This window comes from Eleginops maclovinus, chromosome 22 (genome assembly GCF_036324505.1).
Source record: "Eleginops maclovinus isolate JMC-PN-2008 ecotype Puerto Natales chromosome 22, JC_Emac_rtc_rv5, whole genome shotgun sequence".
Classification (NCBI taxonomy): domain Eukaryota; kingdom Metazoa; phylum Chordata; class Actinopteri; order Perciformes; family Eleginopidae; genus Eleginops; species Eleginops maclovinus.
The window spans coordinates 19901573-19916783 of record NC_086370.1 but is presented as its reverse complement, the minus strand read 5'-3'; the positions used below and the strand labels follow the sequence as shown (position 1 = coordinate 19916783).

Sequence of the window (15211 nt, the reverse complement as noted above, 5' to 3'; positions counted from 1 at the left end):
TAGGAAACAGAAATTATACATGTTGCATGTGGAAATTGTATTTACGTTACTCTGCATCCTTTATACAGCCTATGCTCTGCATACATGGACCAAGGACCTTCTAACTGTTTTTGGGGAGTGCAATAGTTCTGTTAGTTCATTTGTTGTGATTTTTAATGTAAAAAGTGTAAAGATGAATATAGAACTACAGTTTTGGAAGTGACATTTGAACGCCTCAGTCACACACCGGATGTTCTCCACCCTTCCCTTCCTCCTCTCGGCCGGGTTGGTGTGTCTTCCTTCCGGCTTGCCGAAGAAAGTTGAGGGAGGTTCAGCGGCTACTGGGCTTTAACATAATGGACAGCCAGGGAAGGAAAGTGGTGGTCTGTGACAATGGCACCGGGGTGAGTTTGTAACACACTCTCGATCCGTGGCTGTCTTTTGAACAGGGTCTTTATATCGAGTGATTTTCTGAAACAGGAAGTGTTGCTGTCAGCGGCCAAGCTACCCACCCAGCTAACGATAGCCTAGCCTGTTAGCTGGCTAATTTTCATTCATACAGATCCGACACGGTAACAGCACGTAGAGGGGGTATAAATGTCAGGATAAAAGATGTATACACAGCTCAGACTAATGCTCATACAGCGGAATAACCACACAGAATAAACCAGACGATTAACTGCTAATTTGCTACTAATGGTTACTTAGCTTAGGCAGCTAACTAGCATGCTAACTTAGCATTTAACAGCTGGCTGTCTGGTTTTCACAGTCTGGCTGTCCGTCATTTCAGTGATTTGTTTTGCATACGATGCAGGATTTGCAGATGTATTTATCTTGGTATAATTATTAGAGCACTATCTTTATTTATTGTCAGCTAATATAAGATTTTATCTAGGCCATGTCAGATTAGTAAGGAACCAGCCTATGCTTTCCTGTTCAGCAGCTCTAACTTGCCGGATAGAAATGTCACCTAACTTGCGGTTAATTAGATCTTTCGGCCTTGAAAATAACACACAGCATTTAAAAAAATCCATGCATTCCTCACTCATCAGCTTTTTATCAAACACATCTTTACTTAGTAGTTAAAGCGTATCTGACAGCTCAACATATACTTCAAAGATTCAAAGCCTTTATTGTCATTTACACAGTAGTAGTTATCGCAATGCACATCTTAAATCCCAGGCTCTTTCAACAATGCAACATAAATATATATATATATATATATATATATATATATATAAGGAATCAAAAGATACAAAAATGCAAGAAGAAACATCAGAATTAAAATAGTGTAAGAGAATGCTGCAAGACTCGTGAGAGAAGAAGTAAACTAAACACATGTCAACAAAAATACAATAAGCTAAAGGTTGCTGAGAATATTGCAAGTTACCAATTTAATGAGAGTTAATACACATGTTAAATAGAATGAGATAAACAAGAACAGGATATAAAATGAAATACCGTACAGCGGAATAAATAGCAGCCCCCTAGCCCAATGTTAGTCATAGCTGCAGTACATTTCTGTGGTTCCTTTGTCCAAACCTAGCTTGCTGTTTTAATAGATTATTGGGCTGCTGAGTATAGGGGGTTTTCAAGCTGCTGTGGTTTGTTAACAATTCGAGCAGTTACTAAAATACTCTTTGCTGATCTGTGATAATGTGCAGGAATGACTCATTGCACACAGGTAACACAGCTTCTTTCAATGCTAGTGACTTCCTTTCTCCGTTGTCTACAGAGGATGTTAGCTCAGCTTGTGACTGACTTTTTGGCTTTTTTCCTTTTCAAAGTGTCTTTTTCAAGAGCAATGTAAAACTAGAAAAAAAAAACAGAGTGTCAGAGTTGAACTAAGAAGTCACGAGGAAGTGTGACGAGTCACCCAGATATGTCACTAACACATTTATAGAGCAAAGATACTTGCGGTTAAACAGCATAGTCCACTGTTAAATCTTCAGCTGTAAAACAACTCTGAATTGCTTGATTTATTAACCAAATTGTTCACTAAAACTCACCATGAAAGGCACTGTAAGATGAGTTATCATACAGCAGCTGATTTTGTTAACTTCACTGAGAGAATCTGGTCAATTCACTTGTTAGTTCCTAGAACCAAATTCCTTCCCAAGTTCCCAAACTGTGTGCAAGTCTAGAAGTTTACAACAATAACATAAATACGTTGGTGGATGTTCTTTGAATGTCCTCATTAACACTGGCAGTTGTTTGGGGGGAAGTCTTTAGTAACATCTTTCATTTTAATGTTCTGTTTGAGGTTAGACACAAGGCAGAAGATGCAATAACAGGCATACTTTTACCATTATTACATTGCAGAGGATGGACTCTCACTCTGCAAACATGTGTGCACTTTTGGGAAAAACCTATAGGCCTAATGAATGTAAAAAAATGATATCAATGTTTTATTTTAAGTGTCTTAACTACGGTCTCACCATGAGCTTAGATGCTATCTCTTCCTGGTTCAATGATAGGACTCTCTGATGTTTTGTTTGAGTTACATGCATTGCCTTCATCTACACACAGCACTTATTGTCTCTGTGGCTGTATATTTTCTCTTGTATTAATTGTATTGTCAGAAACCGTAGAAATACATTTGTGGTTTGACCAAAGCAGGCTAAAGCAGGCACTGGCCACAATTATTCAGACTCATAGCTTATAGCTGGACGGATCTTCGTCCAAATGCTAATTAGGCCAGCTCTTATCAGCAGGATGGCTGGGCCTTTGTCTCCCTGAATTGCACAGTTTATCTCATCAGTACTTAAAGGAATTTCGTCACATGACTTCCTCTCATCACTGCTTCTCATGTCTCTCCTTTCTTAGTTTGTCAAGTGCGGCTATGCAGGCTCCAACTTCCCAGAGCACATCTTCCCTGCGCTCGTTGGGAGGCCCATCATCCGCTCCACAGCCAAAGTCGGGAACATTGAGATCAAGGTACGAACTGATGTGGCCTCGAATCATTGTTTAATTTAACCAGAAGGTCTTTATTTCAGATGTGAACCTGGTCTGGAAAGCACTGCAAAGCAAGTTATAGAATCACAAAGTCAGTGTCCAATACGGGCCCAGTGTCGAAGCTACATGCTGTCTACTTGCACTCTAAAAGATCTTTATATTGAGCCCCATTTAGTCCTGACAACTGCTGAATCCTCTAATCCTCTACCAGCTTGATTTAGACAACCTCCCAGTACATCCAGTGCATTCATCCAAATAGAACATCTTTATTATAGATACTATTTTGGGTGAAGCTCAGCTAATTAAGCAGCAGAGGGCCAATTTCCATTATTTTAGTTTGATCCTATCTCTTTTCTTTTTCATGTTCTTTCCTATTATTTTGTTTATTCATCTCTTTATATAAATCTGCCTTCCTCTTCCTCCATGTTTTGTTCCCCTGCGATGAAGTAGAATGCCCATAAGATGGTAAGTTCAGGTTGGTGTGTGCCTCCTCTTGCCTGCTCGGAGAGTTGTCATGTTTTCTCAACCCAAAAATAATCTCTTTTCTTTGTTTTTTTGTCCAGTGTTTTAATTTGTTTAATTACTCGTACAATGATTACATTCTTTTACACCCCAACTAGTTTCTGTTGAGTTTGAACGTTTGCCAAATGAGTGGCAGAGGGTCTGATAGATGTACAGCCCCCACATTAATGCACTCCTCTCTCCCGACTGGAAGTGTTGCAGGAATGGCTGTGATGAATCATAGGCCAGCTGTTATCGATGGACTGCTAAAAGAGATTTTGGACCGATTCCATTTTCAGAGTCTCTGATCTGCTGCCGCATCTTGACAGCTACACCACCCCCCACCTCCATCCTGCTGCTATTTAAGGAGTGAAATAAATCCAGTTTTCAGCAAAAAATAATTTGAAATGTCAGCTGCAGCTAGAACGATTGGTGCTAAATGATAAATGTTGTGTACCTATATGCACTTTAGATATTTGTACCTTGCTGTGAAAACCTATTTTACTCAAGGAACGTCCATTTGACAACATTTACATAAGTATCTGCGGCTGTTTCACCTTTACTAGCTCAGAGGAAGTGTGGAGGAAGAAGTGTGCATGGCAGACAGCTGGAAGTTAAAGACGGAAGCACATCTGTTTTACTTTTTACTTAAAAAAAAAAGAAAGCAAGACCACATGGAGGCAATGCCTTTGACTGGTACTTTGTTAATGCCAAAGCACACAGGATGAACCCATAAAATGGCTGCCTTCACGAGGCTTTTGATGTCTCCAAGTGGAACGTGAGCTGCTTGACTGTGTGGCTAACACTAAGCGCTAACCCAGCCGATGTTTACGTTGCCCGGCTGCCTTGCATGCATTTCGTTGAATGGTGCTATAACAAGTGGTTTACTGTAGCTGGAGGGAGAGGCAATTGTTTCCAGGTGCATGGAAAATAATGGCTTGTTGTGCATGCTGGGTAACTGAGTTTTAAAGTTAAAATTCCTTTTGGAGAAGACATTAATAAAGCTGTCATCAGCCGACACATGACTCAGCTTGATGATCCAGTTTCTGCGATTTTATGAGACCAGCAGGCCAAGGGGAACACATTCCTGATTTTATTGCACTAAACCAATACTCAGTGCTCATTCTTACTCCAAGTGACCCTGAATGATCCAGGCTGGCTTTCAGAAGTGGGAAACTAAACTGTAAAATAACTCCTGTTTGACTTCTGACCCTCCCCCTGCAGGACCTGATGGTGGGGGACGAGGCCAGCGAGCTGCGCTCCATGCTGGAGGTCAACTACCCAATGGAAAACGGCATTGTCAGGAACTGGGATGACATGAAGCACCTGTGGGACTACACCTTCGGCCCCGAGAAGCTCAACATCGAGTCCCGAAACTGCAAGATCCTGCTGACCGAACCCCCCATGAACCCCACCAAGAACCGGGAAAAAATCATTGAGGTATGTGGACATTTCAAGTGTTTGTGAGCAGCTTAAAGATACCTTTTATTTTTCCAACTGTGGGTCAGAAGAGGATTTCTACTCTCTATCACTACTGGTTGTTGTGCTTTATTCACCCACTCAATAAACAGTTATTCAAAGTTATTACATAACACATTTCAGCCACGTTGTTTTTGTTTTCCTTTACAAACAATTGTACTCAGTCTTTATTTTTTCCTGGCTTGTGCTACAGGTGATGTTTGAGACCTACCAGTTCTCAGGAGTCTACATTGCTATCCAAGCTGTGCTGACACTCTATGCCCAAGGTAGCAACACACACGTGCATGACGATAGGATTTTCATTTTAACTGTGGAAATATTCACGTGGGGTATTATTGAACACACCTTTGTCAAATAGTTTGTGCAAAGATTTGCTTTATGAGACTATTGGTTAGCAGATATTTTTTCTCTATGCCAGAAAGTATAGACACTAGTCACATTAACATCACTTTATAATATTCCACTGACACACACACACACACACACACACACACACACACACACACACACACACACACACACACACACACACACACACACACACACACACACACACACACACACACACACACACACACACACACCCTGATATCATCTAAAGTGTTCACATGGCTTAAAGCTCCCTGTGTTGCTTCAGGCATGATCAGATGAACTCTGAAACTATTTGCATCGACAGTGAAACTAAGCCTGTTTCCACACATACCATTTCTCTGTGAGGTTAACACCAACTAGAGAGCTGTTAGTAGCAGTATTTGTAACATTCGATGTGCTATCTCTCCATGTTTTGTGTGTTTACCCTGCCAACACGGCTAACAATCAGTAGCCAAAAGCACACACTGGATAAAACTCAGACACACCTAGCTTGGTAAGGTTGTAGATTATTAACTGTGTGTGTATGTGTGTGTTCTAGGCCTTCTGACCGGTGTGGTGGTGGACTCGGGTGACGGCGTGACTCACATCTGTCCCGTGTATGAGGGCTTCAGCCTCCCCCATCTGACGAGACGTCTGGACATCGCAGGCAGGGACATCACCCGCTACCTCATCAAGGTATCCATTCCGCCATGACAGTCTGTTTCAAAGTAGTGAAAAAACTGAAACTGTCCGTGAAAACGAGTAAATTAGCAAAAGATTGTATATTATAATAAGTAGGTTTTCATGGCAGACTAAGAGAAGACGATGTGGAAAGAAACATTACTTTACTTCCATAGGACGGTGTTTGTGCATTTAGAGTTAAACATATATGTGAATCTAGCCTCTGTAAGAGATGTGAAATCACTTATTCAAGATATTTCTTTGTAGTCTGGTTACCATTTAGAAAGTGGGAACTGACATCTTATTTCTAAAAAAAGGGAAGTGACAGGGCTTAAATTATGAGAAGATCAAGACTCTAGTTCTTCTTTACGCAAATATAGAAATGTAAAAGAATAAAGCTTCCTGTCTAGAGCTGAGCTACAGATTGACAATATCCAAATCACTGCATATCACATACAGACCTAACCTGTGTGGTACAGATTATTTTAAGTGATCACACTTGGATCCTTTTATTATACCTTTTAGAGAAATCTACATTAAGCACCAATCCCTCCAATATCGTTAATCATATCAATATCTTTCTTCTTCCTCTCTCCCGCTACCCGTCTCCCTCTCTGTGCAGTTGTTGTTGCTGAGGGGATATGCCTTCAACCACTCTGCAGACTTTGAGACGGTGCGCATGATGAAGGAGAAGCTGTGCTACGTCGGCTACAACATCGAGCAGGAGCAGAAGCTGGCGCTGGAGACCACCGTGCTGGTGGAGTCATACACGGTAAATACTCGCGTGTTTTCGTTTGAAACATCATACAACTCTGTTAAATCTACTTTCAGATTCACATAGTATTGTTTTAATGGAGACTGAGGGAGGAGAGACACATGTGCGTGTGTCAGTGGACATGTTTTCGGTCTCTGTTAATACCTACAGACGGTTTAGGATGTGGGTGTGAGGATTATAATGAAACCTCATGTTAGTGGTCACCATCTCATCTCAGCTGTGCAGAAACAATAGAAAGCCTGAAACCAGACTTAATGAGGTGCTGCCCTCACATGGACAGTCTGTGCACTCCTCACTCAGGTTGCGTAAAAAAAAGGACAACAAAAAAACAAATTATAGATAACAAAACCATTTAAATACAGACAAAAAAAGACGATCTAAAATATAATCTGTCGTTTTAATAACTGTTCTACCCTGGGATGAGCCAGCTTGTTTTCATGTATGCAGCCCCATGTTTCCTGTTGTCACTAATCTAATAAATAACACACATTAAAGATCAAGTTCAGAATAAAAAAGATAAATTAACTAAATGTGACTAAAGCTGACAAAGCTGACAGTGTCTTAATATTTTTTGGATCTGTGATGGCAACGACTGCTCAAAGACATTGAATCCACTCCAAAAAATGAGGGGATCCATATTTTTCGGAAACAAAAAGCAGCTGTTTTTTTAACGTAAAACAGCCACATATTTCCGCCCCATTGTAACTCTGGTGTTTTGTTTTTATTTAATGTGAGTTATTTTCACCCCCCACCCTCCCAAGGGTTTGTTATTGAAAAGTCTCAGTATTTGTGAAGTAATCAAAAGTAATGGGGGTAACTAAATCTGCGCTAAGTAGAGTAGCACATGGCTGCTGTTGGTTCTGTTGGCTCCTTTAAGGACGGGGCCGTGCTGCTGACTAACTGTTTTCTCTGGGACTCGCACATATGGGGGTGCAGGGCTCCTCCACCAGGCTTGCTTTTCTTTCCAGGGCCCTTCTCCCTGCAGAGGGAACCACAGAATCTAAACGCAGGGCCTGCAGTCTGCGTTACGGCACGCCTTAGCGAGCATGTTGTGTCTCAGAGCTCACTGACCGTGTGTGTGTTTGGGTTAGTGTAGGCGACTGTGTGTGTGTGTAGGTGTGTGAACATGTAAGTGTCAGTATGGTTTTGTGTGCACGAAACAAGGAGGGCAATGTAACTGGCCGAAAGGGCCCTGAACTGCGTGTTACATCATTTCCTGTGCAGCCACTCTGCGGCGGTGGCTTCCTCCCACTGCCCTCAGCTGAATGAAGCCTTTTTATAGTCACACACACACACACACACACACACACACACACACACACACACACACACACACACACATATACACACACACACTCTGGTACTTTTAATGAAGTACACAATCGTAATACTTCTTCCACCTCTGGTAGATACACATCCTTATAAAGGAGTTATGGCGTCTCTTCCTACATAGTGAAGCACCATAGAGCTGTATTCTCCCTGATCCTCACAGTCCAGATTTATGACTCTCTGTTGAGTCATACATTAAATCCTACCTCTTCAGTGGTGTCATTTTCTTTTTTTCTCCCCGTCTCTTTTCATCTCGTTCCTCCCACACATCTCCAGCTGCCAGATGGTCGTTTGATCAAGGTGGGAGGAGAGCGCTTTGAGGCCCCCGAGGCTCTGTTCCAGCCGCACCTCATCAACGTGGAGGGTGTCGGAGTGGCCGAGCTGCTCTTCAACACCATCCAGGCCGCCGACATAGACACCAGGTGAGACCAGCAGCAGTGCAACGACACACACTACAGTGCTGATAAAAATACATCACTGTCTATCTGCCCTATTGCACATTAACAAGCCACACACACACACACACACACACACACACACACACACAGGCCTGCTAAGATCTCTCTCGTGCAACCGAGGGTTTTAGATATCAAACTAAATATTTCTTGCACACCAGAGTTCTGTATGGAAAGTACAAAAAAATATATCTTTGGGGGATGTGAAAGAGTTGAAATGTAGATTTTTGAAACCCGATACGTGAATAATTATTTCTGGCTGTTGGAGTTGAATAAATTGACTTAAATCTGCGATGTCTTGAAAGTACATTTTGAACATTTGTGGACCTAAAGGCGTTTATAATCACAACATATTCATTTGAATTCTTATAGAAATCTTAGTTTTTCTTGCATGCTTCCACGTGGTGCCTTGTTAATTTAAAGTAAACGGGGGTTTGGCTTTTAAAACTCAAAGACATTTCATAGTTTTTGCATGCACAGTTTCCCAATAAAACACAAACAGTCATTTCAGCATTGATGTATTTCATAAACATGGCAACATCTTCCTTCTCGTTGTCTGCTCGTTGATGTGTCTCTTCCTGCTCTCACCCTCTCCCTGTCTTCCCTCACCAGGTCTGAGTTCTACAAACACATCGTGTTGTCGGGCGGATCCACCATGTACCCCGGCCTGCCATCCCGGCTGGAGAGGGAGCTGAAGCAGCTGTACCTGGAGCGCGTCCTCAAGGGAGACGTGGACAAGCTTTCGGTGAGATATCAACCCTTAACACCTCGTTGATAGTTATACTATTCAGTGTGAGGGGTAAGGGTGGAATCGAAAGTACATTTACTCAAGAAATACAATTTTTTACTCCACTTTTTATGTATTTATCAATGTTACTTACCATTTATTTTGCAGATTATGATTATTATTACAAAATATAAATCTACCAATCAATTCTGAATATTAAGTAGTGTATTTTTACACACCTGAATTTCCCCCTAAAATAATAATAATAATTGTTCATATTATTATTATTATTATTTAATAAAGAAGTAAACATGATGTCTTACCTTAAAGAGATGAACACATTACTGCATCAGTACCAAATAAGCACGTTTGGTACTAAGTATACTGCAGGGTCTGTTGAAGACCTGCCTGATCGCTGCAAAACGTCTTATTTATTTATTTAAGGTTTTATTAATATTGAACTTGTAGCTCGTCCAAATTGCACCACATTCGAAACTGCAAAGCCAAGGCGCCACAGCAAAACACCCGGCAGGTTTAAAGTGGATCAGGTGATTGGCTCACAAGAAATACCAAAGGACATTCATACCCACCTTTCTTTATACGTTTGGATTCTTACACTCTTTTATGTGAGTGCAGGAAAGGTGCTGTTAACACAGTAATTCTACACTGATACTTGTACTTTAATAAGTGCTTGTTCCGCTTGTGGTAAAAGCATTTCAGAAGCTTCTCAAAACAACTCTAATGTGGTTGGAAACGGGACATACCACATTCATTTTTGCTCGAATTAGAACAAGTTATTGTCAATTGCTTTGTGAACAGTGTGCTCTAAAAGAAAACGTGTCTCATTAAACATTCAGTTGAGCCAAAGTCTGACACCACGGCGCAGGCGGTGTGAATTACTATTTCCAGCTGATGCCCTGGGTTTGTTTAGGTTGGCCTGGGCGGAGTTTCCCACATGTGAGAGAGCAGTAAAGCTCCACCGGGAACACGTTTGAGTTATTCTGGTGTGTAAACGCTGACACCTGACAGTCTCTCCTTTGTCCTGACGAGGTTAAATCCCACACACATAGAGGGTAAAAACAATACACAGTAAAAGGTCTGAAACACCTTGAATTATGTCCAGATTTTATTAAACCGTGACTGTCTTGAAGCGAAGTTTCCCTTCACGTGTAGTCTCAATACGCAGCTGTGTGCACGGACGACCACCAGGAGGCGATAGAGGTCAACTGACGTTAATTAAACTCCATCGCAGGTCTTTAATAACAACACATGCAGGGCTCACTTCTCAATGATAAATATTTGTTTTGGAGAAATATCCCTTCGTTACATTTCCACTTCAGCATCCCAGAGACGCTGATGATTTTACTCTGAGTTTTTTTGTAAACAAAGGTCTGCTGATGACTCATAGGTTATTATGTGCTCCACTTTCTGCCCACAACTGCGGCCACCCCCGGGTTTCTTCCACTGCTTATCTCCTTTTAGTATAAAATCCTTTAAATGTAGTTATGCTATTCTTCAAACATCACATATAAGTCATTTAAAATAACTGAGACAGAGAACAGAGAGTATATATACACCTAATATTTGAGACATGGGTGTAAAAAGGTTTGCAATCCACTCTTCCATAGTGACCTTGTTATTTTTTATCAAGTTTTTGGTTGCAGTGGATGTCGATGTGTTAAAGGGCATCCATAAAAATGTTTTACACTGCTGCATATTTCGGCACATGCTCCTTCTGATCATCCAAACGCTCAAAGTATGTCAGTAAGTACACCTCTGTTTGTAGCTTGCACCTTTCAGCCATTTGTTTGTTGCTTCAAACTCCAAACACTAAACAGATTCTGTGTCTTTCGCCCTATTTGGTGAAAATATGAGTCTTTCGGACGATACAGGAATGTTACACGCAAAGGGTGTTTCCACAAGTTTGTGTTGATGTTTTATTACTGCTCCCATCTGAAGAGTAAATGTGTCACCAGTGCAGTGAGTTGTGTGCGACATGAAGGCAAGCCACATGCAGTATCACTTTAGAGAGGCACTAACTAGTTATTTTGTAATAATAAAGCTTCAAGTTAGTTTGTGTGACGAGACTTTTGTCTATCTGACGAAACCCACAAATAATGATCTCCCAACTCTGCAATGCCCCTCAGCTTGTTGCTGCCTTTTTAGCAGTTTGTTATATTGGTTTGACATCGCAAACTAAACAGATTTGGTTCATTCCCAGTTGTCCAGTTTCACTCTGTTCTACATATTTCATCATGGGACGATAGAGACCAAATCCAAGCTCAAAGAGATTGAATATTAGCGTTGAATGCATAAAGTGACCAAAACATAAATGCTAATATGAACCTGTATGTACTTGAAGTTTGAATTGGCAGCATTTTGCTAACATCCGAATTCTATTGACTTTATTAGACTTGAATATTGTATCTACAGCTTGCCTCATGTAGCCCAAAAAATCCACTGGCAGTGATCCGGATGGAAGGGTTGCAGGTTGATATTCTAAATGTTGTGTCCACAAATGTCCCTCATTCTGTTAACATCATTTAAAGATTCCCATATCCAAAAGCTAGCATGGCACTAATGCACACACCTTGTTCACCTCAGGCTTTTTTTCTGTTTCCTGAAGTTCAGTTACGCACCATTAGGTTGGAGGTGTTAGCCATGGCAGGAAATCCACATTTTGATTTGAATGTACCAACGCTTGCAGGATTTGTTCATCTTAATATTTGTGCATTGCTTGCCCACGGTGGTAATGTCTGTAATAACAAACTGTTTTAAAGCCTGCAGGCTATCTGAAGACGTGATGCACCTATAAGAGTTTGGATTGATGTGACAGTTTAATGACATTGACATCAGGAGGATGTTTAATCATTTTTCTGTGGAAGTTCAGTCGGCACTAAATACACCAGCTGGGACGCTCACTGTACTCAGTGTTGGTTTTAGCTTTAATAAATGACTCATTTGAATTAGCCCTTTCCACATCAATATCAATTCTCGTTGGGAAGAACTAAGAAGGTGATATAATAAATATAAATGTAATTGAAGGCCATTTCCTGTAACTGGTTTTCCCTCATATTTCCATATTTTGATCAGTTTGGTCAGGAAACATTAATTAAATCACATGTTATGCATTAAGTAGGGTTTTAAAAAGTCTTTCATTTAACTTGATAACCCCTAAAGAATCCCTGACTAGGTTTATGAAGTTTTGGAGCAAATCCATGTAGTCCGGTCAGAAACTGGGAAATAAAATCCACACTGATTTAGACAAAGATAAAGATGTCACATCACCAAGTTGAGGAAAAACAAACTTGGACACTGCAGATGTCTTAAAACTGAGGACAAACCCCTAAATTGACATAATATTTGACAGTTTTCTGTCACTGATAATCAAATGATATACCATAGTATTGTTTTAGCTCTGGCCCACGGTTATCTTTGGTCTGCTGGATATTTCTTTTGTACATTGAGCTGTATTTTAAGACTCCGTGTCCCATTGTCTTTTCAGAAATTCAAGATCCGCATCGAGGATCCTCCCAGGCGAAAGCACATGGTGTTCCTGGGTGGAGCCGTGCTGGCCGACATCATGAAGGACAAGGACAACTTCTGGCTGACCCGGGAGGAGTACGAGGAAAAGGGAGTCCGCGTGCTGGAAAAACTCGGAGTCACCGTCAGATAAAGCTCTGAACGGACACACTTATACAAACACACACACACATGACACATCAACAAACATGACACACACACACACACACACGTCCCCCTCGCCCACATCGCAGAGAATATATCTATTTATCCCTTTTCTCCTCTATCGGCTCGCCTCAAACATCAGAGGTAATCGAGTCTCCTCCACCTCCTCCTCTCTCACCTGTTCCTCTCTCTCTCTCCTGGTTTGGGATTGGCTCACAGTTTTCCTCGCAAGCCCCGACAACCTGATCCATCTTTTACAGATTCACACTGACACCCCACCTTTACCTAAACTAGAAATGAAAACGGTTAATGTTTAGCCGGTGCAGAACCTGCTAGTTTGTACAATTTGACAGGTAAACACACCAGCTGCTGCAGTGAGTGTTAAAGAAAGGCTAGTTTCCTCCTCTGATTAAACCTCTAAGGGTTAATTGATGCAAAGTTTCTGTAAAGCGTCTGTAATATCACAATCAGGGTCCACCACAAACAGCCACAGGCCGCTTTCAGCTTCTGTTCCAGGCGAGCGATCACATTTTTATGTCTGTTTTTTATAAAAGATATCATGACTTCTTCCTCTCTCTTCCGGGAGAGGGATCACAGTTTTCTGCTTTTTCTGAGTTCAATTTATATCTTTTTTTCATTTGCTTTTTTTGTGTTGCTGTGCACTACTACCATTGTAAATGGAGTGTATTGTGGTAACAGAAGTTCCTCCATGTTTTTATGAAGAATTGATGGTTGATTTATAAAGGGATGAATACACAGGAGGAAAGCCCTTGAGCTTCGGGTGTTTGAAGGTACTTTGGGGTATGTGGGCGAGGGTTAGTGATATTTGTTCCTCATCAGACAGCCTCACCATCGCCTCCTCTTGCTATAAATCTCGAGCTGAATGATCAGGTGTGAGCAGGTGTAGTACATATAGCACCTCACCTGTAGTGTCGCTCTTCAGATCACCTCAGCGCAGAGGCAGCTTGACGATGAAATCGGTTTTAATTTGGGCACAGGGCACCGCAAACCTGGGAATAGTAAAACGGTATTTTATCGACGTTGAAATACTGTTGAGACCATCGTAAAGCCCTCCAGTATTTCACTCCCAATGGTCGAATAAATGATTACTGGAGGCACTTCTATTTTGTTCTAAAATGTGTATATTTTTTCCTCTTTCCATGAACGTCTATCCAGTGCCAAGTGCAGTTAATGTTAACTGGATCTGTTTTAATGTCTTTCTTTTGTCACTGTTTTTATTTTCCTTTTGTTGTTCATAGCATAACTGCCTAACGCTGATTTAAATAAAGAAAAGTGATTTATAAGGACGTTTCTGTGGCAGGTTCTTCATTTTCAGACTCTCTAAGAAGCAGGTCTTCTGGGTTGTTTGAATAAGTATTTATTGTTTAGTCTACAAAAATATTTAGGACCCAAGATTCATTTTTTAAAAGTATAACAGAAGTCGAAACCCCTAAGTTAACAAAGTAACTGACAAGTGTTGCTTGAAAAAAACGTTTAAAATATTGAATTTGTTGGCAAACTTATGATTTTAAACCCTAATTTATTCAAATATTTCAGTATTTTATCCAGACATTCATTTGATACACACCTGGAGAACATAACAAGAAAAAAATAGATTACTAGAAAACTAGTTTGACTAGATTTGGTTTTATTTAGTCCTTACCTTTATTTTCCTTTACATGTAGTGTCCACAGAGGCGTCTTGTTGTCCAGACACCATCAGCAATCTATCAGACACAAATAAAACAACCAGAAATTAATCAAGGAAGTTTATTACTGTACATCTGGAAATAGTTTTTACTTAACAATCCCAAGTGAGATATCTTCTGAGGTTCTTTGTCAACAGAGCCGCTCTGCATCTGAACACCATGTGTTGCAGTGGAAAGCCTAATGAGTAAAAGTTTCATAATATGTCAAATATTGTTATGCAACACAAAGCTGTAATGACACGCTCCACTCTCTGACATGCAGCCAGTCGAGTTGTGAGTCATCTTTTGGGCTGAGAGAAACACATCGATTTGGAAAAAAAGGGAGAGGAAAAGATCAGTGGTTAAAAATCACAGAATGAGAGAGAGAAATAACAGACCATTTCTCAGATCAACCACTTCTTCTTCTGTTTAGTGTTGGAGCAAATCAAATACATTACCGGCTCATTAAGTGTTAAAGCTAGAATTTGTGTCTTCTTAAAGAAATAAACACATTCCTTATGTCACAAACAAAACATAGCATTCATAAACAATAACAAAGCTCGAACCCTCGCTCCATTTAACACGTCATCTGTTTTGCAGCCTTA

At 40.7% G+C, this 15211-nt stretch overlaps 1 protein-coding gene across 1 annotated transcript; it reads left to right on the top strand.

Moving 5' to 3' along the window:
- The first annotated feature begins 228 nt into the window (after window positions 1–228).
- Window positions 229–14226, top strand: LOC134858457 (actin-related protein 2-B). Its single transcript, XM_063874361.1, has 9 exons — window positions 229–383; window positions 2806–2916; window positions 4660–4875; window positions 5108–5180; window positions 5825–5961; window positions 6569–6718; window positions 8327–8472; window positions 9118–9250; window positions 12738–14226. Exons 1-9 carry the CDS (start codon window positions 336–338, stop codon window positions 12906–12908), a joined length of 1185 nt encoding a protein of 394 aa, XP_063730431.1. The 5' UTR covers window positions 229–335; the 3' UTR covers window positions 12909–14226.
- Window positions 14227–15211: the final 985 nt, after the last annotated feature.